At 47.6% G+C, this 23492-nt stretch overlaps 1 protein-coding gene across 1 annotated transcript; it reads left to right on the top strand.

Moving 5' to 3' along the window:
• The first annotated feature begins 963 nt into the window (after positions 1-963).
• Positions 964-23198, top strand: ISX (intestine specific homeobox). The gene is made up of 4 exons (XM_075552638.1): positions 964-974; positions 1868-2085; positions 20839-20990; positions 23070-23198. Exons 1-4 carry the CDS (start codon positions 964-966, stop codon positions 23196-23198), a joined length of 510 nt encoding a protein of 169 aa, XP_075408753.1.
• The last annotated feature ends 294 nt before the right edge of the window (positions 23199-23492 follow it).

Here is a 23492-nt window from a genome sequence, read left to right as displayed (position 1 = left end):
TTTGTTCCCAGATTGGATGTATGTGTTCTAAGAAGCTGTCATAAAAAAAAGAAACTCCAAATGGCAAGAATCAATAAACCAGCTAGCCTGACACTGCTGAGGGGCATAGCAGGACACCTAATGTCTCCCTGGCCCCAAGCTCCAGGTGGGATTCTCACGTTCCTGACAGCTACATCCAGGAGCGAATCTAGATCGTGAGGGTCAGGCCCTCCTCACATGCCTACTAGGGTATCTGTCGCTCTCCTGGGATTTGGATGCTTGAACCCCGGCAGTGTAGTGGCTACAATTTGGCCTGCTAAGCTCCAAGTCAGCAGTTGAAACCACCAGTCAGGGAGGAAGACAGCCTTTCTGCTCCCCAAAAGAGCCAACATCTCAGAAACTCACAGGGGCCCGTCCTAGAGTACTGCTGAGTCAGCATCCACTCAAGGGCAGTGAGGGTCTTTTTCTACTTTGGTTTTTTGGAGAATAGGGGGATGGTCAGTGTGGCGTCCTGGATAGAGTCCCCAAGTGGGTGCTTAGCTCAGACCCTACCAAGACACTCACCATGCCCCAGGCTCTGGGCCTCAGTTTACCTACATGAGCCAAAGGGACTCAGAGGCCACTCCTGCTCTGTTATTTGCAAGCGTGCCTGCCGAAAGGCACCTGGCGCAGCCTCCAGCCTCCGTGCAGATCCATAAACTCCTAAAGCCTAGTAAGCCCAGTTTATTGAGCTGGGCAGACTTCCTGGCCGTCCTGTCCCACCTGGCCTCCCCCTTTGGCCCCATCCTCTCCACTTCCTGTCCCTTTCCTCCAGACACCTGCCCTCAAGGTGCCTGGGGGAGGGGGGAGTGGGGAGAGCTCCCTCTCTTATCGGCCCCTCTTACTGCCCCTCCTCCTTGGTTACACAGACACTTGGCTCAGGACTCCTGGTGAGGACAGATGAAGCCCTGTGGGCTCCCAGCAGCTGTTTATTTGAACAGAGAGATGGGGCACAGGTAAGGAGCTGCAGGCAGGAAAGAAGCAGAAAGGACCCCCCCAAAGGAAGGGGGGGCACCTCAGGCCAGGAGCCCGCAGATGGGCCTGTGATATGAGGTAGCCAGTGGCGACACTTGGGGAGGTTTGAGACCATGGCGTGGCCCAGGCCAGCTCTGTGGTGGAGAGGGGATGGGCTGGCTACAGCAGACAACCCCCTGTCTTAGCCTCCATTGGGAGGACAGCGATCACAGCCTGGGGGCGAGGGTGGAGCTCTTCTGGAAAGAGCACCAGGAGTTTCTGGAATGAACACACACACACACACACACACACACACACACACACACACACACTCCCAGTATAGCCTAGGACTGAACTGGCCACCCGGAGCCCCAGGGTGGCGCTCTAGCCTTTCGGAAGCCTGGCTGGGACCCACAGGAAAGGGCCCCAGCCCAGCGCCAGGGCAAAGGCACCCACAGCCTCCTGATCTCGGCTTGGAGCAGACACGTCTTTCTTCCAGCCCCGCTGGTCTAGTCCACTCCTCATTGCTGTCCACTGGACACTGGCCTCGGGGACTCCAGGCCTGGGCTGGACATCAAGAGAGCAGGTGCCAGTAAGAAGACCCTTCCCTGGGAAATGACGCCCCTTTGGCTGGTGGGGACTCCCTTGGCATCAAGCTGGGGCGGGCTTTGAGTCCCAGCAGACGTAGGCTAGCGAACGTACTGGGTTCATCTGATGTGACCTGACGCCTTGCTCCAAGGATGTTATGAAGTGAACTATGGACGTCCCTCCAGAGACCGGCTCGAGTTCGTCACCCAACCATGAGACCCCCGGTCTCTCCCTGTGCTCGCGCTCTTGATCCCAGGAGGTCCTGGGGAGCCCCACTCCCTCCCATTCCTCCTCCCTGGACCCACAGTGAGAACCCTGCTCTCTGGAAGGGCATGAAGAGGAAGGGGGAGGGGGGCTGTGGGGCCCCCAAGAATCGGAGCCTGTCCTTTTCCATCGAGGAGATCCTAAAGAGACCCACTGATTGGGTGGACGCCACCAGGGCTGAAGGGACAGGGGGAGAGAGCCCGGAGCCAGCAGCAGCCACAGCCAGCAGGCTGGAGAGACTCGAGCAGGACCAGCCTCGGGGTAAGTGTCAGCAGCTCACTGCCTTGCCTGTTGCCTGGGCTCCGTGACCTGGCTCTGCTCAGGAAGGGAGACCCTCCGTGGGCACCCGCCAGAGTATCCCTCACAGGGAACCTTAGACCATGCCCTGTGTCACTCCCAGCATTTTCATGGCTACTTGGCCCTCCATGGGTCCCCATGGCGACGCAGGGGACATTTAATCAGCACCCGTTCTCATGCAGTGGATTGCAACTCAGTGCTTCACAGGGTTTTCGAAGACGAGATCTTTTTGAATGAGATTGCCAGGCCTTTCTTCTGCAAACCTTTCTGTTAGCACTGGAGCACTGAACCTTGTGGGTTACCTAGATGCAAAACATGTCAGCCTCGGAGAGTATCCCTCCCCCCTTACAGAAGATGTTCAGGAGAAGGACGGACAGGGCTTTCTACTCCCATAAAGAATTATGTCATTGGCTGCCACTCTCTTGAAGTTGGGTTATATGTTTGCTGTTTTGAGAGATAGGAAATCCAGGATCGATGAACCTCTAGGGACAGAAAGTAGAATATGTATTTCTGGGGGCAGGAGTGGGAGCAGGGTGTAGAGTGGTGATAGGGGGATGGGACAAAAGGGAGATGATGCCAAGGAATCCAGGAAGAAAAAGAATGTTTGGAAACTGTGGTAGCAATTATACAATTCTGCTTGACATGATTGAACTATGGAGCGATATATGTATTAACTCCCAATTAATGATATTTTTAATACAGTCTCAGAAACCCACAAGGCAGTCATACCCTGTCCTATGCACTTGCTATGAATTGGAACAGACTCAATGGCAGCAAGTTATAGAAAACAAAAGGTGGTCCGCTGGTGAGAGTTGTGTTGTCAGCTACAAGGTCATCAGTTCAAACGCATAAGCTACGTCACAGGAGAAAGATGTGACTGTCTGCTCCCGTAATGATTAGCAGTCTCAGAAACGCTGAAGAGAATCACTATGAATTGGCATCAATTTGATGGCAGGGGGTTTGCTTCAGTCTGGTAGTTACATAATCTGTTGTCAATTTGAGACTTCAGAGTGAAAGGGTGGAGTTAAAGACTTCAGAGTGAAAGGGTCGCAGCTTCATGACCTCATTTGGAGGCACTAAGGAGATAAAAAGTTCTCTGGAGGCAGGACACAGGCTCACTCGCTGGGAGATATTCCTGCTGATAAGAAACACTGGAGCTGGGGGAGCCACATAGAGACCCCTGCCAGTGCTGAGATGCTTACACTGCCACTGGATCCACAAGGCTTACCACCCACTGTCCTCTGATCTTCCTGCATTCAGTATCATTTCATGTGTTTCCTGAGTCTGAAGAGGACTTTAGAGATTAGTATCGGACATAAGGGCTGATATCAGACTTATGGACTTGATCCGGACTGGGCTGGTGCAGTTTCTCAATATTCAATTGCTCTTGTATATATAAAGCTCTTTCTTACACATGAGTGTCTCTATCAATCTGTTTCTCCAGTCTACCAAGACTAACACAGTTAGCTTTGTTTTGTTTTTTGTTTTTATAGAAGTTCAAACCTGTGTTAGTCCAGGTAGACAGAGAACAAAATTCATAGACACTCATATGTGTGTAAGAGAGAACTTTATATACAAGAGCAATTGGGTATTGAGAAAGCATCCCAGCCCCGTCCAGATCAAGTTGATAAGGTCGATATTACCCCATATGTCAATACTAGTTCATAAGTTCTTCAGACTCACACAGCCATGCAATGACTCAGAGTACAGGAAGATCACAGGCCAGTGGGTGGGAAGTCTTGTGGATCCAGTGGTGGTGTAAGCTTCTCAGCACTGGCTGCGGTCCCTACGTGGCTCCTCCAGCTCAGGGCACCAGGGTAGCTTCATGTGTCTTCCCAACAGGAATGTCTCCCAGAGAGCAAGCCTGTGTCCCACCTCCAGTGAACTATTTATCTCCTTGGTGCCTCCAAATGAGGTCATCAAGCTGTGACCTGATTGACAAGCTAAACTCCACCCCTTCACTCTTAATAGTCTCAAACTGACGACAGATTATGTAACCACAAAACCCATTAAATTTCCCCCACAAAACTACATCATTGGTTAGCACTAGATTGGACCCGAGACAGTCCCCTCTAGATTATTCCTCAGTATAATTTAAATCCCTCCATTCAAACTCTGGTGAAGTTCAGCACTCCCATGGGCTTTGGGACATTTACATGAGGTTTCTGGATGCCTTTGTGGTTACTCAAAGATTATTCACATGGATCATTCCATAATTATTTCTACACTAATTTTCAATTAAGGGACTTTCTACTCCCATTATGGGTTACAATCTTAGAAACCCACAGGAGCAGTCCTACCCTGTCCTAAAAGGTCACCGTGAGTCAGCGTGGACTTGATGGCAGTGAGTTTGGTTTTGGAATCTTCTGTTGATGACGAGTGATATTGGTCCTCCATTTATGGTCCTGATATGACATTGCCTTTTAGAACGAATTTAAGAAGGGGAGAAAGGGGGAACCCATCACAAGGTTGGATATATACATAGCCCACCTACCCCTGAGGGGGACGAATAACAGAAATGTGGGTGAAGGGAGAAAATGGACAATGTAAGATACAAAATGGCAATAATAATATATAACTGATCAAGGATTAATGAGAGTGGGAGGGTGGGAGAGAGGGGCAGAAAAAAAGGCGCTGATACCAAAGGCTCAAGTGGAAAGAAAATGTTTTGGAAATGTTGCTGGCAGCATATGTACAACATATGTCCTTAATACAATTGAATGATGAATTGTTATAAGATTTGTAAGAGCCCCCAATAAAATGATGAGTAAAAAATAATAACAATAAAAAATAAATTAATTTAAGCAAAAAAAAAAATGTCTGGTTGGGAAAATGCTAAGTAGAGTGGTGATACTGACATGTCAGCAACTAGCCTGACTTATAGAAACTTGTAGAAATAGCTAATCACCTAAAGTCTGTGAAGCTCTGGGAGGTGAGGAGAGATACTTGCTGTGGCTGCGAGGTGTCTCGGAGTCTAGTTCCACCCTGTGCAGAAGAGAAGGGAACCCTATCCACTCCTGGACCACCCTGACAATCATTGTTATGTTTGAGCCACTATTGCAGCCTGTGTCAGTCCACCTCCTTGTTATTACCGCCTCTGTGTCTATGTTATCACAGCCTCTGTATTTGTCTTGTTGCAGCCTCTGTGTCAGTTCATTTCCTTGAGGGACGTCCTCTTTTTCACTTCCCCTCTACTGCCCCTCTCCTTACCAAGCATCATGTCCTTTTCCAGCGACTGGTCCCTCCTGATAACATGTCCAAGGTATGTGAGATGAAGCCTAGCCGTCCCTGCTTCTAAGAGCGCTGTGGCTGAACGTCTTCCAAGGCAGATTCAGCCCAGAACTGGCCTCAGCTCACAAGAGACCCTCAGGCAAGCCACATGCCCACTTTGAGCCTCAGCTTCCCCACCTGTGACATGGAAGGGCAGAACTATAGCCTCTCTTTGGCCTCTTCCAGCTCTGACACACCACGACTGATTCATGACACGTCTCTAGAGTCCCTGAGTGTTACAACCCGTTGACATGCTCACCTACTGATGAACAAGTTGGACACACACTGCAGAAGCCTCTGAATCAGTGGCTGGCACAAGACAGCCTTTCAAATTTAAACCAAGAACATCCCCCTGAAGCCTTCGTAGCACCAAGCAAGGCCGGATTTAGTTTAACTAGCAAACAGAATGTCTGCCTTGAGCATCGTGCTCTTGTTTGTGCGTGGCTGTGATGCTGGGAGCTGTGTCACGGCTATGTCCAGTGCCAGCAGGGCCACCCAAAGGGAACAGGCTTCCGCAGAGCTTCTGGACTAGGAAGGAGGAAGAGAAGCCACTAAAAGCCTTCTGCTCTTTTAAGAATTGCTTATATGGGATCAGACTGACCAAGCAACTAGAAAGATTAGATGAGGGCCCTGGGGAGTGGCCAGTTTATGTTAGCAGGGGAGGAGCCATGCAGGAAAGGTGGGCAAGAATGTCTGCACAACTCAAGGAATAGCATCATGCGACCGAATTAGATGCACAGAAAGGAATCGCATGTGTGGCTTCTTGTGCATGTGCTCAACAGCCACAACCAAATAAAAAACTTTTCAAGAAAACGTCAAGGAGCATCGTTCTCCTCTGCCGCACATGAGGTCGCCTTGAGTCAGATTCAACCTGACAGCTACTGCTTTAGTCATGCAAAGACCTTGAAGGTTCACATGTGGACGTTTTCTCCCAAAGAAGAAAGGTGGCCGGGCCAGGCAGGGCAAGAGCCTCCATCCCTGCCTGCCTGACCTCCCAGGAGCCTCCATGGCTGGTCCCAGGTTTGTTGCTGCTTGCCATGGCAGCATGCAACGCAGGACAGGAAGTCAAAGGTGTTTTAGGGTACAAACAAGACTCCATCTCAAACATAATTTAGAGAGAACGCGTATTGCATGTTAAAGGAGGCAGAGACATAGACGCAGCATCTGTATAAGGGAGGCTACTAACCACGATGGCTCAGGATTTTCAATTGGGAAACAAGGGAAATGGGGCATTGGGGTAAGGGGGCAAAGGAAACTGCCACAAAAGCATGATTGATGACAGATCAATATATCACAATTCCAGGTAGGACTACAGAAGCAGGAACATGATTAGGACACATAGATCATTAGATAGAAAGGCTTACAAGATTGGTGCAGAGCCATCTGACCAAGGCAGTCAGGGCAAAACTGATAGGATGTAACTCGTGACTCATCAACCCCCAGTGTAGTGGTTATGAGTTGGACTTTGATCCGCATGGTCAGCAGTTCAAAACCACCAGCAGCTCTAAGGGATAAAAACAGCATTCAACTCCTATAAACAGTTATAGTCTCAGAAACAAACAGAGGGTCACTCTGAGTCAGCACTGGCTCAATGGCAGTGAGTTGGAGTTCAGGGAGTACCGTCCCCAGTACAGTGACTTCCATCTAGAACAGTATATCTGCCCTTCCCTGGGCTGGCAGGAGAGGGGTGGAGGCAAGCCACTCACCAAAGCATTCTGCCTGAGGACAAGATTGTCTACATCCCTGGTTAATGATCAGAAAGCATTCAATGGAGGCTTACGCTAGGTGGGCACTCTCCGAATGGATGTCTGGCTGTCACTGCCATCCATAGCCTTGTGCAAAGCAGGGTGCTCATAAGTTCTCATACAACAGGGCAGCCATGGGGGCACAGCCTCCTCTCCACCAGCAGTAACAGTGGTGCCCAAATTCCCGTTGCTCATCTGCTATCACTCGCCACATTGAAGGGGAGACACGGAGCGGCTCACAAACGTTCAAAGTCCACTCGACCCTCCTAAGGAGCTTGGTCAAATGCAGGCCCAGCACCCAAGACTCCCGATGCATTGGGTCTGAGTAGTACATAGTAATATGCATTCTGACGAGCTCTCCCCAAATGCTTCCAGTGAAAGTGGTCTAAGAACCGGTCTTTTTTTTAAAATAGTTTTATCGCTATCTAACTCACATGCATACATACAGTTCAATAGTTTAGTCGTGTTAAGAGTTGTGTGATCGGCACTACAATCAATTCTAGAACATTTTCTACTCTCTTGCGGTCCTTGTGTCTAGCTCCCAATTTCTCCCAACCTCCCTGGCCATGCTCCTCAAAAAAAAAAAAAAAACCCAAACTCACTACTACAAGTCACTGCTGACTCAAGGTGAGCCTCTAGAGCAGGGTAGAACTGCCCCGTGTGGATTAAAAGGCCCCGTCTTTCTCCCTCGGAGCTGCGGGTGGTTTCGAACTGCTGACCTTGAAGTTAGCTGCCCATTGCGTAATCTCTATGCCACTGGAGCTTTAGGTAGTTGTTAATCCAGTTACTGTCTCTCTAGATTTCCCTATCCTGGATTTCATAAAGGGAAAGTATACACAACAAAGAACAACAGCAATAAAAAAAATGACCAGCCTTTGGGGAGATTGAGGCTCAGCGAGACGATGTGACTTGTCCCATCGGAACATTCGGGGACATGCAAGAGCTGGGATCAGACAATTATTCAGGTTCCAAGACCAGTATACATCTCCCTCCTTGTGTATCTTGGCGAGTACGAAGTTTGCCTCCACACGTCCCAGTCTTGCAAGGACCCTCGTGATGAGTGGTCTGGACCCTCCTACGTCTCCAGTCAATGGAAAAGCCCAAGAGGCTCTCCCCACCCGAAGCACGCTGGCCCCAGGCCCTCATTCCTTCCTTCTGGGAGGGGAGTGTTGCTGTACCCAGGGAACTCAAGGTCAAAGGAGATGTGGGCTGGAGGAAGCCTCTTTGTACCCAAGACCCAGATCCTGGGAAGATGGAGGTCATCCATGGGCCTTTCCCACTGGCCTTCTTTCTATAGGGAAGGTATGGTTTCCAGGGAAAAGGAGAAGAAACTGGGCAGGGAAAAGGCCAACCCCACTGGGCAAACGCGTATCAGTGACTAAAACCAGGTCTGCACACCTAGAGTGGGCTCAGCAACAAGGAGTTGACACATTGAAGTTGTGCCCATTGAGTGTGGTGACACTGGCCTGGGGCCCAGGGGGCTGATGGGATTTGAGGAACACTGGCTAATAAGTTTGGCTTTTTTTTTTTTCTTCTGTGAAAGGCCAGCTGGTAAACATTTTTGGTTCCCAGGCCATATGGTCTCTGCCGCACGTACTCAACTCTGCTGTGTTCGCTTGCAAGAAGCTCTAGACAGCGCGGAAATGATTGTGCATGGCTGCGTTCCAAAAAACATTGTATTTACAGAAACATCTGGTGGGCCAGATTTGACCCATGGGTCTCAGTTTACCATTCCTTGCCTGAGCAGATGAATTTCTTAGCATGGTATCTGAAGTCCTTGACAGATTGCCCTAGCCCTGGACCTGTGGGGCCTCTCCCACCACACCATACCTGCCCCTCACGATCCACCCTCCAAGAACATGGAGCTACCCTCTCCGTATATCTCGTCATCTTTGCTCTTTAGAAGCCATTGCTTCTTCCTCCCCTCTCGTTTCTCCTCCTCCTCCTCTTCCATTACTTTTCTATCCCATCTCCTGCTCTCCTTTCTTTCTCTTCCAGGCCGTCAAATTATTCCTTTCCTGCTCCCATGGCGTGCCCTCCTGCCCATCACTCTTATCATCCCCCCAGCACTATCAGGAATGAAAGTTAACTATCATACCCTGCCCTGCCCTGCCCTGCCCTGCCTGGCTCGGCTCTGCCCAGCTCCACCCTAAACAGTAGAAGAAGATGTCCTGGAGCTAGGTGTAGCTGAGAACTATTGTGTGGTTAGCACCTCTGGACGGACGCACAGGAATTGACCTCAGGACAGACAGGAGCAGGATAGAAGGATATGGAACCAGAAGCTCTCGCTTCTCACAAGACAGGTGTGACTTGGTCTCCCTTCGCTGAGCCTCCTCTCTCAGTCTGCCACCAGAAGAGCGCCCGGCTTGGACTGCAGGGCTCTAGGCACCTGGGGCTGGTTCTAGAATTGAGAAGCTGGCTCAGGGTTAAGCCCTGTGTGAGCTGAGTCAAAGAAGTACAAGGCATGGCCCTTGCTAGTAAGGAAGCCTTGTGTTGGTGTGGGTTCCCGCCAAAGCAGACCCTAAGGAAAGGCTCTGACATTTATTTGGGGAGTCCCTGAGTGGCGTTGTATTGGGATTAAAAAACCTGGAGCTCTACTTCCAGAAGATTGGCCATTGAAAACCCTGTGAGGCGCAGTTCAACTCTAACATTCATGTCTCCATGAGTCAGAAGCGAATGGTGACAATCGGCAGTTCTGTCCAACTGGGAAGTGCAAAGAATACAAGTGAAAATATGCAAAAAAGAAAGGCAATCGGTACAGTGTACATCATCAAGGCAGTGACACAGGGAGCAACTGAAGCTTAGGTCTACCAGGAGACGGAGTGAATATACTCCTTAGAGATATCCCACTCGGGAGGAGAAGGAGCTAGTCTCCAGACACCCCTCCCATCACTGGCAGAGAGCTGCTAAGGGAGGAAAAATTCAAACCAAACTCACTGCCGTCAAGTCAATGCTGACTCATGGCAACAGGCCCCCCCCACACTGCCGTGGGTTTCCAACCAAGACTGTAACTGCTTACAAGAGTAGAAAGCTGTCCTTCTCCGGTGGAGTTGCTCGTGGTTTCAAACTTCCGACCACGCAGATCACAGCCTAACATGTAACCACTACAACATCAAGGCTCCTGACACGAAGGGAGATGATATGTGAATCTACTGTCCTAGCATTGCTTGACTTTAGGCTCAAAAATGCAGATTCTGGCAATAGTAGGAAACACCGTAAGGTCGGAGGGAGAGAGCAGAGCATTGACAACATCTGCTATCATCAGAGGACCCCGTCACCACCACACACACAGCTATCAGGGCTGGGAGAAACCGGAGTGGAAAGAAGAGCGGGCTGAAAGTATTGGCAGTCATTGAAATTAGATTTGGCCTCATGTTACTCATCAGGCAGCCATGGAGTCCTGGTGGTGCAACAGTGAAGCACTCAGCTACTCACTTAGAGGTGGACGATTTGAACCCACCAGTGACTCCCCATCCGACAGACCTGGTGATGGCTGGGTCCAAGGTCAAGGAAGCAGACAGCAGAGTCCTCCCTGGAGCAAGGCAAGCAGAGTCTGCCCACGGCAGCAAGCAACAGGGTGGGTCAGCAAGTCAGTAGCTCAGGAGCTTAGCGAAGCAGGCCCGGATGGGATATCAAACGCAAGCAACGCATGGTGACAAAATCCACCAGCAGTGTGATGAAGCAGGTCTTGAAGGAACCTCAAGCTTTAGTGACATGACCCACGGATTGGCCTGGCCCACAGGTAGTGTAGCTCACAAGGGCAGGCAGAGAACTAGCTATAGCAGCAGCATGCATGCTCCAGCCTCCAGCACGCTCTGATCCCCAGAGAGCAAGAGAGAGGGGGGCAGGCCTTGCAAAGCCATTTATCTCTTTGCCCACCAATCAGACCGGGACTATATTAATTCCCACATGTTATTATTAGCCAGGTTGGTATAATAAACCTACCTACCACAGATCATTGCACATTTTCCTGCCTAGAACCCGAAAATGGAATTTCATTGCCCGTGGGGTGCAGGGCAAAGCTAAAAATCCTTACTTTGGTTTACCAGACCTAGTGCAGAGTGGGCCTTCTCTAGTTCTCTGGCTTAATCTTGGACCTAGAACCCCTCTTCTCCCACCATGCCCTTGTTTGAATTACAGTGTTTGCAAAGAATATTGAAAGTACCATGAACTGTCAGAAGAACAAACATATCCATCTTGGGGGAAGTACAGCCAGAATGTTCTTTAGAAGTGAGGGTGGTGAGAATTTCTCTCATGCACTTTGGGCTTTTTGTCAGACGAGACACTTTCAGGAAAAGGACCTCGTGCTTGATAAGGTAGAAGGTTCATGAAACAGAGACAGACTCTTGATGAGATCGGTTGACACGATGGCTGCAACGATGAGCTGAGACGTCGGGTCAACTGTGAGGCTGGCACAGGACCAGGCAGTGTTTCCTTCTGCTGTACACAGACAGGCTCGCTGTGACTTGGGACCAACTTAGTGGCACCTAACTACATGTGTATCTGAACACTTGGAAGAAAACTGCCCTCAGGCCCCTGAGAGAGGGCACAAAACCAGCCATCCTCAGAGGCTGAGTCAGCAAATTGCTCGTGAGCCTCTTCGTGGTCTGTTCTCAGTGATTTTCTTCATCATTTGTTTAGTCTCATCTCTTTCCACCATCCCTATTTCTTCTTTACTTGTTTACTTGTTTGTTTGTTTGTTTGTTTGTTTGTACAACCAACCCCTGTTTGTCATAGAAAAATAGAAACTACAGTTAAACTAAAAATAGAAGGTAAAAGAAAATGTAGTTTAGTGTATGTAGGATATAATAAAAATAATAATGAGGGGGGAAAGGATATGTAATTATAATACTACCTTCTCAGCACTCAGTCATCACTATCAAGATGAATGATAGAAATTAGATAGATAGATAGATAGATAGATAGATAGATAGATAGATAGATAGAATCGATTTCAAAAATCAATTAAGGCAGAGAAGGTTGGTTTGGGGTGGGTTTTTTTGAAACATAATCTGATTGCTAAAATGCCAAAATTTAGGACACTTCACTAATATAGGCAGAAAAGCAGAGCTTTCTACTCCCCTAAAGAGTTATAATCTCGGGGGTAACCCATCACAAGGTTGGATATATAGCCCACCCCCAGGAGGACCAAATACAGAAATGTGGGTGAAGTGAGGCAACAGATAGTGTCAGGTACAAAATCATAATAATTTATCATTGATCAAGGATTCACAAGGGTGGGAAGGTGGGAGAGGAAGTGGGGAAATGAGGAGCTGACACCAAGGGCTCAAGTAGAAAGAAAATGTTTTGGAAATGCTGGTGGCAACATTTGTACAAGTTTGCTTAATACAATTGAATGATGGGTTGTTATAAAATTTGTAAGAGCCCCCCACCACCACCATCAATAAAATGATTAGTATATATATATTTTAAGAGTTGCAATCTCGGAAACTCAGAGGTCGTTCCACCTTGTCACTCTGTAGGGTCACTATGAGCAGGCGTTGGCTCGATGGCAGTGAGTCTAGTGTTTTGGTGTTCAAATATTTTCATATACAGATTTCATACACATCGTTTTTTTTTTTAAAGTAAGACTACCATATGAAGATTCACACAGGCCTTGGAGAGAAGGGGGCCTGTGATTGGCTTGAGCTTGGAGGGAGGAGTGGGAGTCGGTGAACAAAGGAAGACAGGAGGACAGAGAGCAAACCCCGGGAGCACAGAAAGCACATCAGTGGAGAGACTGCAAAGCACCCAACTCACTGCCACTGAGTCGATGCCAACTCATAGAAACCCCGTAGGACAGTGTAGGGCTGGCCCTGTGGGCTTCCTAGGCTGTAACTCTTTACAGGAGTAGAAAGCCCCGTCTTTCTCTAGACATGGGCTTTCTCTAGAGGTAGTGGTAGAATTCTCGCCCCCCATGCAGCAGACCTGAACTTTGATCCTCAACTCATCCTTGTGTGTTGCTATGATACCAAACAGGTTTGGGCGGGCTCCCAGACTAAGGCAGACTAGAAAGAAAGGTCTGGTGATCTACCCCAGCAATCATCCAGGGAAACTCCTGTGGTCACAATGGTACAATCTGTCACCAAGCATGGACACTGGACAGTGTGCCGTTCCTTTATGCAAAGGGCCACTAAGCATCGGGCGTTGACTCCCCAGCAGTTCCCAACAGCACGGGATCAGGCAGGATTGGAGGTTCAGAGGTGAAGATCAGGGAAAAGAGTCTTGAATGTCAAATAAAGGCGTTCACCTTGTCTCCTGGAGGCAACAGGGAGCTAGAGGAAGTCTGAGTCCTTTCTAGAAAGAGAGGAGCCCAACAGCAGGCTTCTCTTGCGGAGACGTCCGCCAGCACCACCAACCTGGCGTGTCAGGCGATTTCCCCAGCCTGCAGAGGTGCCCCGTGGCATACCCAGTCTCCTCCAGGGAAAACCACTGCCTACGGAGGCCAGCGGGAAAGGCCCGTTCCTGGAGGTGTTGCCCAGTGGCCAAGTCCCCTCTGGCCCCTTAGCTGAGCAGTCACTGGCAATTAGCAGAAGGCAGAGAAGCAGCAATCAGGGGAAGGAGCCAAGCAAGGAGAAACATTGGTTTATAATTAGGTGGCCTAATCACCTGTGTAAATTGTGTATTTCTTATGATCGATGTGCTAAACGGCTCAGGTTTAATTAAGTTCTGCTGACTCGTTCTCTTTGAAGACCCACTGAAGTGTGATTCACAGCATGAACAATTAATAACTAGGAGAGGAGTCGCCTGGAAGGGGTGGCAGTTCCCTGCCGTCCGCCTCCACCCCCTCCCTGCAGCTCCCAAAGCCTGCCCCCGAGGTGCCCTTGGCCAGCTGCAGTGGGTGGACTGGGCCGTGGCCACCTGCTTCTCCACGTCTATGCCAAAACTCTAGGGAGTTATTGGGTGCAGATGGAAACTCACTCGCAATGCAATGCTTTGTCCACGATGGTTCATTCCCCAATAGAAAGGGGCTTCTGGTACCTTCTTTGTCCTCTCTGAACAGGACCAGGCTCCTGTCCCTTCTTGGTGATTAAGAATCTGATCCCTTATGTTGGGTAGTTCCATCAACATGGACCGCATCATTCTAGTCTCTCTGGTTCCATGATTCTGCACTGAGTTCTGTGTTCTACATTCTGCTCTGATCCATCATCCATGTACATTATTCTACCTCCTCGCACTTGTTTCCTCTGCTTATAACCAACTTACTGTGTTCTGTAACCCAAACACCAGCCCTCCCTAGGCCCTCCTGCCCCTTTCCTACAGACTCCTCCTCCTGCAACAGAGGGTGTGTTAGCCTGGGTACATTAGAGAAGCAAATCCACAGAAACTCATATGTATAAGAGAGAGCTTTATATAAAGGGTAAGTGCACATCAAGAAAACACCCCAACCCAGTGCTGCCCAAGCCCACAAGTCCAACATTAACCCACGTGTCCAACACCAATCCACAAAGTCCTCCTCCATCTCTCAAAACACACGCAATGGAAACCAACTGCAGGAGGAAATCCGAATTGGTGAACGTGTAAGCATCTCAGCGCTGGCAGGGATCATTGGATTGCTTGGCTTCTCCTTCTGTGTAAATTAATTATGGATCCAAGTAAATAAATAAATTATGGATCCAAATAAAACAAAATCCTTGACAAGAATATCAACTACTGTGTGACAATTAGAAGAAATCTCAGCACATGAAGAGAAACTACTGTTGGAATAATGACACATAGTACAAATCTGCAATTACAAATACTACGAATAATACTACAAATCTGCAATCACACATACTACGAATAATACTACAAATCTGCAATCACACATACTACAAATAATACTACAAATCTGCAATGACACATACTACGAATAATACTACAAATCTGCAATCACACATACTACGAATAATACTACAAATCTGCAATCACACATACTACGAATAATACTACAAATCTGCAATTACACATACTACGAATAATACTACAAATCTGCAATGACACATACTACGAATAATACTACAAATCTGCAATCACACATACTACGAATAATACTACAAATCTGCAATCACACATACTACGAATAATACTACAAATCTGCAATCACACATACTACGAATAATACTACAAATCTGCAATTACAAATACTACGAATAATACTACAAATCTGCAATGACACATACTACGAATAATACTACAAATCTGCAATCACACATACTACGAATAATACTACAAATCTGCAATTACACATACTACGAATAATACTACAAATCTGCAATGACACATACTACGAATAATACTACAAATCTGCAATTACACATACTACGAATAATACTACAAATCTGCAATTACACATACGACGAATAATACTACAAATCTGCAATTACGCATACTACGAATAATACTACAAATCTGCAATTACACATACTACGAATAATACTACAAATCTGCAATTACAAATACTACGAATAATACTACAAATCTGCAATTACAAATACTACGAATAATACTACGAATCTGCAATTACAAATACTACGAATAATACTACAAATCTGGGTTGGCGCACACGGTAGCCACTGGTCACATGCAGCTACTGAGGTATGGCTAGCATGGCTGGGGAATGAATTGTAAATTTTCATTGTGTTGTAATCAAGTGAAATTCAGATAATCACAGGTGGCTGCCATATTGAACAGAGTTAAAGTTCACATGGTCCAGCCTCAAATCTGAACCTCAGTCCCATGAGTACAGGTTCAAATACATCTGCTTCTCCCCAGACTCCTCTTGACCTTCTGACTGGATCTCTCCAGTCATCTTTCAGGGCGCTTCACTGACAGGTAGTGATCTCAGCAACAGGATCCTTCTCTCACTCTTACCCACTCCCCGCCACCCTCCGCCCCACTGCTTTTTATGTTTCTCTAATTTGGGGTCATTCCGACTGGAGCAGCCCAAGAAAGACTGTTCTGAAGACAATCGGTGTTGACTGTCCACGTGGCAAGGACCCATGGTCAATCTAGGGGGACTGTGGTGTACTCTGCTCTCCGGGGAGGTCCATTTAAGGACTCAGCCTCCCTCCCTTCACCCGTATGGGTTTCTGCATACCTCTTTTCTCTCTCTTGAGACCACTGGAGCTGTTGGACACGGACACATCCACACCGGCATCTTATCATCATCATGATCACCATCACCAATCAAGGACAAGCATTTCTTCTGAGAACATAGTGCCCAAACTTAGTGAAAAAGAAAATCCTTTTTTCTAACCAGCCCATAGCTTGTGGGCAGCCCTATCTCCCTGGAGTCAGCAGTCACATTATGCAGAGTAGGGCTTAGATCCTCCCCTTCTTCACGCTCCCTCCAATTATGCCCCTTCAGACCTGCAGAGTAGGGGGAGCCATATATATCTTAATAGCTGCTCCCTGGAGCGACACAAAGGAAGCTTCGGGATAATTATCTTTGTAAGAACTCTATTAAGTCTTTGATCATAAACCCTTGTCCACCTAAGCTTCCTTTGTGGGGAAAGGGAAGAGGTGGCTTATTGTTTAGTGGTAATCTAATTATGTTTCTAATTCTTTGTTCTCCATGCTGTTTAATTTCCTTTATCCTTGCTCTACGTCCTACTTTCCCTTTTGTCTGCGCGTCCTAGTCCACGGTGTTAGATGTGCAGAAGAATCTCAGTCCACGGTGTCCTTGGCTTGCCCAGTCAATCTGAAGTCTTGCTTTCTGTGAATTTTTTGGACAAGTTTTTATAAAAGTATACTGTATCATTTATCATCATCTAATATCCCGACTTCTGGAAGGACTGAATGAAATGCTGCCATCACCTTGTCTCCATTCTTGCATCCTGTGGACTGGCCTCCGTGCCTATCAATTCCAGCATATACAGAAGACATCCAGTAAGAACTTGACCTACAGATGTCACATGTCATCTCTCTCTCTGAAGTTCTATTGGCTGTCTCTATCCCTGAAGCATGCCACCAGCTCTAGATATAGAATAGATATCTCTAAAAAGGGAGGGAGCCAGACAGATGGGGCCGATGGAGAGGATAGAGTGAAAGAGAGAGAGCTCACACTCCTACCAAGGTGGTTCACAAGCCAATAGCTTTCTCTAGCAGGCGAGAAGGTTGAAAATTTTACTGTCTGCCATCTCTGAGAGGCTTCTGAGAGCCAGGGAAGGTGAATTCACCTGAGGAGGGGGTTTTGCTTTTGTTTTGTTTTGTTTTGTTTTGTTTTATGGATTAACAACAAAAGGGAGGAGGTGAGACCAAAGAGCAAACCACAAGATGTCATTTCTACAAGAGACAGCTGGGCTGATCCCCTGCTTTCTTTAAGGTTCTCTGTGAGACCAGCTTCAATGACCATTTCCCTGTCCTCGTCATAGTTGGTGTGTTTGCAGCTTAGAGCTTCTTTCTTTTCTTCTTTTAAAACAGTCTTTATTGTGAATTAGGGGAAGGTTTACAGAGCAGATCATAGTTTTACCTCCAGCAGGTCATACACATCTTGATTCTACTCCTCCACTGCAGTCCCCTCAATGCACCGTGCTTCGGTTCCATACCTGAAGAGTAAGGACCCACGTCTTGGGGGTCCCACCACTCTCTGTCTAAGGTTCATCTCTGTTATGGTTTGGAGTTCCCTTCCACATTGTTTCCCCACTCGTCCCAGGACTGTCTAAAGTGATTCTTTTCAGAGCAGTTGACTAACTGGGGACTATCTAGTTCTTCCGCTCTCAGGGTTGCAGAAATGGATGTTTGTGTGGTCCACTGGTTCATTCAATGAATTGTTTCTATGTGTCTTTGGTTTTCATCAGTCTCCTCTCCTCTGGGCATGGAGAGACCCATAGAGGCACCGATGATGGCTGCTCCCAAGCTTTTAGGACCCTAGTCACTGCTCACATAGAACATAATCTCTGTGAAGTATGTTAGGCCAATTGACCTTGATGTCCCTTGAGATGATGGTCCTGATCCTCCAGCCCCAACAATTCAGTCACTCAAACAGTTTGGTTATGTCTAAGAAGCTTTCATAACTTTGTCCTCTGTGTGTGGATGTATTTATGACAAATTTAAATATACATATACAAATATTGTGTTAGACAGGGTGCTCTAGAGAAACAAAACCAGGATACTTATGATTATATATATAATACTATATATATAGTATATACTCTTGTATAAGCTAAGTTTTTCCAGCACATTTTAATGCATTTTTTGTGGTAAAATTAGGTGCCTCAGCTGATATTCAGGTTGGCTTATGCTTGAGTATATATGGTATGTGTGTGTGTAGATAGGTAGATAGATAGATAGGTAGATAGGTAGATAGATAGATAGATAGATAGATAGATAGATAGATAGATAGATAGATAGGGGGCTGCTGCGTCTAAGGTCAAGGAATCAGACAGCTGAGTCTTTCGTAGACCAATGCAGGCAGTCCGGCCACAGGCAGCAAACAGCAGGGCAGGTCACCAACCATCAGCCAGATGACAGGATCCAACAGTCCCAAGCTCAAGCAATGTATACACCGTGGCAAAGCAGTTCTCAAAAGAACCTAAAGCTCTAGCAACACGATCCATGTGTTGTCTGTCCCACACGTAATATAGCTCACAAGTTGAGGCAGAGAACTAGCTAAAGCAGCTGCACACTGTCTGATCACCAGAGAGCAAGAGAGAGGGGGGTGGGCGGGGGGGGAGCTTGCCAAGTCATTTATCTTTTTGCCCTCCAATCAAACTGCGACCTTATTAATCCCACATGTTCTTATTGGCCGGGTTGGCACAATAAACCTACCTATCACAAATATGCTTTGTCAAACCTATATATATTTGTGGTTATACTCTCCCTCACCTGTCCCTTCTATAGCCTGCATGTCTGTCCAAGCATCTGCTCATAGACCTGCACTGTTGCAGGGTTGTGTGTATAACTATCCGCCTCTGTTGCCTTTAACTCTTGCAAGCACCTCCAGTCTTTCCCCCACCTCTAACATGTTTCCTAACCTCCCTGCACCCAAGTTATCAATTGTTCACCTAAAGCCCAAGTTCTTCTTGAAACATTTTCCTGCCACACCGCCCTTGCTTTCCTCCTTTGCTGCCTGCTCTGCTTGTGAACCTCTGAAGAGGGATGGCCCAGGGCTTGCTCACAGACTTTCTGATTTTCTCTACCTGTGATTTCTTCCTAAACAAATCCATTCATTCTAATCATTTCAATGCCAAATAGATGCGGACAATGCCCCAATTGTGAACCTCAATTCCAACCCGCCTTGGGGCTTCAAACTTATGTGAGGAAGCTTTAAAACATTTGTGGGGAAATCCCATTTTCTTTTTCTTCCATTTTCGCACGAACTTTTTGAAGCGCCCTGGTATGTAAGTAAGGAGTCCCGCTGTTGTAGTGGTTATGCACTGGGCTGCTAACCACAAGGTTAGAAGTTAGAAACCGCCATCCACTCCAATGTGACAAAGTCAAGGCTTTCCAGTTCCATACAAAGTTAGTCTCAGAAATTAACAAGAGCAGCTCTACCCTGTCCTATAGTGTCACTATGAGTCAGATTGCCTGGATGGCGGTGAGTTTTCTGTTGGCTTGTGTGTGTGTATTTATGTAGGTAGGTACACACAGTTCTGGAGGCTGGGAATTTTAGATTAGTCTCAAAAGTGTGGATTACTTCTGAGACTTTGAAGAAGAGTCTGTTGCAGGCCTGTCTCCCAGGTTCTGGAAGCTCCAAGTGGTCCTTGGTTTTCAGCTGTACTATCCCCTGGTGTGTTAGTCCAGGTAGACTAGAGAAACAAATTCATAGACACTCATATGTGTATAAGAAAGAACTTTATATAAAAAATAATTAAGAAAACATCCCAACCCAGTTCAAATCAAGTCCATAAGTCCTATATCAGTCCATATGCCTGATACCAATCCATAAATTCCTCTTCAGACTCACACAACAAATGCAATGACACGGAGTTCAGGAAGATCACAGACCAGTGGGTGGAAAGTCTTGTGGATCCAGTGGCGTTGGAAGCATCTCAGCACTGGCAGGGGTCTCCATGTGGCTCCTTCAGCTCCAGGGCTCTAGTGTAGCTCCATGTGTCTTCTCAACAGGAATGTCTCACAGGGAGTGAGCATGTGTCCCACCTCCAGTGAACTATTTATCTGCTTAACACCTCCAAATGAGTTAATGGAGCTGCAACTTGATTGACAGGCTAAACTCCACCCCTTCACTCTTGAGTCTCAAATTGACAACAGATTAGGTAACTACCACACCTGGCATCCTTCTTTTGTCTCTTTGTCTCTGATTATCTCCTTTTATACAAGGACACCAGTGTATAGAATTGAGATCCGCCCTACTTCAGTATGACCGCATGTCAGCCTAACAGACACCATCTTCAAAGACTCCATGTCCAACAAGGCCACATACACAGGTGCTGAGGGGAAAACGTCAGCATCTCATTTGAGGTGACACAACAGAATCCCTAAGACGCAGCTTCATTTGAATAGTTCATCTGTTGTTGTAGTTGTTGCTACTTCCCCTGGTGTCTCAATTCCAATGCACGGCATCTCAAATTAATATGCCCCAAAACAAACTCATCCTTGAGGCAGGGAATTCTAGACAAATGCATATTGTGCAGCAACAAGGAGGAGGACCCAGGGAGCCAGGATTGTGACATAGCAACCGGGATTGGAAGTGGGGACCAAAGCCACACAGAAGCTAGCTCCCAGAACACTGACCTCACTTGGGCTCTCTCGCACACAGAGGAGAGGAAGAGCAAGCGGAGGGCTCGTACCACCTTCACCACGGAGCAGCTGCAGGAGCTGGAGAAGGCCTTCCACTTTACCCACTACCCAGATGCCCATGTCCGAAACCAGCTGGCAGCCAGGATCAACCTCCCAGAAACCCGAGTTCAGGTACAGCTCCCCCACCCACCCTCTGGCCTGATAGGGGGTAGCAGAGGAGACACCATGTAGCCTGGATTTCTGGGGCTGCCCTCCTCATCTAAAAGTTCCTATTGACTTTAGCCCATCCGTACAGCCATGGTGTTTTACAGGGAAATGAGGTCACCATCATTGAGTTCCTTTGATGGTGGAAATGGAATGAAGTGACATCAATCACCATAAATATCGGCTTCCATGTTCTTTCTCTTTGTTGGGTTAAAATAAAAAACAAAATTAAGGCAAGCAGTGGCTGCCCAGCTGACTCCAACTCAGAGAGAACCCGCGTGTTTCACGCCAGCATTGCACCCCTTACGGTTTCCAAGGCTGCGACCTTTCAGAAGCAGATTGCCAGGCCTTTATTCCAAGAGTTTGAACCTCCCACTTCAGGTGAGTAGTTGAGAGAATTTGAATTACCTAGGAAATCTACTTGGTTACAACACCAGAGGAACATCACCATTCAACCTCATTCACAAGATCTAGGGCCCACAAATAATCAGCAGGTTTTTTCTATAAAGGACCAGATCATGGATCTGGTGTGTGAACACTGTCTTCCCTCTGGATGACCCTACAAATGGGTTGTCTTATACACTCTCGGGGCTTTACGACAAGGGCCTTCTCACATAACAAGAATCCCACTTGGAAAATGGGATGAGTCCCAAATGCTGGCCAATGCACTGCGTGTACAGCCACTGCTCCTGTGTCTTGGAGGCCTGTATGTTGCTGTGAAACCAGACAGGTTTCAGTGGAGCTTCCACACTAAGACGGACTAGAAGGGAAGGCCTGGCAATCTGCTCCCAGAAATGAGTCGATCATCCCAGAGATCATGGCTCAATCAGATAAAAGAATCAGCCTATATGTCAATAATAATGCCCACGAGCGATGTGCTCCTTAGAACAATCAACCATATGAGACCAAATGGGCCACATCTGTCCCAAAGCAAGAGTGAGAATACGGGAGGGGCCGAGACACTGGGTGGGGTGGAAATGGGGAGGACAGGGGAGAACAATGACGCGTGGCAGGGATACCAACCAATGCCACGGTACAAATTGTATATGTGTCGTTGAAGGGGAAACTAACCTGCAGTGTAAATTTTCACCTAAGACACAATGAACACACACACAAAACCAGCCAACGAAAACCCTATAGCTCAAACCAGTCCAATCTACCACTGATCGTGGGAGTGCAGGACCAGGTAACATTTTGACATGGGGTCCCTCATGAGTCAGAGCGAAGCTAACAAGAACCAATGAAAAACAACAACAGAGACACTGGGCCAGCCTGACCACAGACCCCACCACTCCCTATCGCCTGGCAGCATCTGTTTATCTCAGAGATGTCCTCTCCGTCCCCGGAAGCATTGAAGATTGTGGCACCTGGTCCCCTGGTGACCTCCAGATTGGCAGGGATCCTGCATGCCCTGGTGCTTTACGAACTGTGGAGTACTGGTCTCTTGTAAGATGTCATTAATCCACATTTGGGCATAAGAGTCCTTGGCTATTCCAAACTGCCAAATGCTCCGCTGTTAGCCAGAAGGTTAGAGGTTTGAATGCACCCAGAGGTGCCTCAGAATGAAGGGCTGGTGATCTCCTTCTGAACACAAAAATAAACCATTAAAACAATAATGTTTTCAAATCGTTGATGGCCAAATTTCTACCTATCTGCTTAATACAATGGATGTACGGACTGTTATAATATAGGTAAGAGCCTCCAGTAAAGTGATTTATTAATGTAAAAGTGTCCTACAGAGGACAGCACTCTACCCAAGAGGGAACTCTGAGGGGAGTCAACTTGGCAGTAACTGGTTAGCTGTGACTCAAAACTCCTTGCCATCGAGTCAATTTTGACTCAAGTGACCCTACAGGACGGGGTATAATTGCCCCAGTGGGTTTCCGAGACTATAACTCTTAGGGGAATCAAAATCCTCATCTATTGCCCTTGGAGAAGCTGGTGGTTTAGACCTGCTGGTCTTGAGATTAGTGGCCTATCATGTAACTCACTGAGCCCAGAGCGCATGAAAACATTCATCTCAGTCTTCTCTCTACTCCACCCCAGATCTGGTTTCAGAATCAGCGAGCCAAGAGGAGGAAGCAGGAGAAGATGGGCAGCCTCGGGGCTCTGCACAAGCTGAGAGAGGCCGAGCAGGTCCCGGGGAGAAAACTGGACATGGCTGTGAGTGGCTGAGGCATCGGGGAGCCTGGGGGATGAAGGGTTGTCTGGGGACATCCCTTCCAGACCCAGGTGACAGGGAACACTTCAGGGACCATGTGAAAACCAAACTCACTGCCACGGAGTTACTGTGACCTCGAGCCGCCCTGTGAGACAGGCTGGGACTTCCCCTGTGAGTTCCCGAGACTGGAACTGTAGGAAGCCTCCTCTTACTCACACAGGGGCTTCAAACTGCCGATCTGTGGCTCGCAGCCCAACCCACAACCACTATGCCACAAGGACGCTCCTCCACACAGTGAAAAGGGGGTG

This window comes from Tenrec ecaudatus, chromosome 6 (genome assembly GCF_050624435.1).
Source record: "Tenrec ecaudatus isolate mTenEca1 chromosome 6, mTenEca1.hap1, whole genome shotgun sequence".
Classification (NCBI taxonomy): Eukaryota; Metazoa; Chordata; class Mammalia; order Afrosoricida; family Tenrecidae; genus Tenrec; species Tenrec ecaudatus.
Note: the sequence above shows the minus strand (reverse complement) of the source record. Positions and strands in the feature narration are given on the sequence as shown.

Excerpts from the sequence above, each read along its gene's own strand:
- ISX (XM_075552638.1), top strand. Across the intron at positions 2,086-20,838 it reads CGAGCAGGACCAGCCTCGGG|AGGAGAGGAAGAGCAAGCGG; the intron begins GTAAGTGTCAGC and ends TCTCGCACACAG. Across the intron at positions 20,991-23,069 it reads TCCCAGAAACCCGAGTTCAG|ATCTGGTTTCAGAATCAGCG; the intron begins GTACAGCTCCCC and ends ACTCCACCCCAG.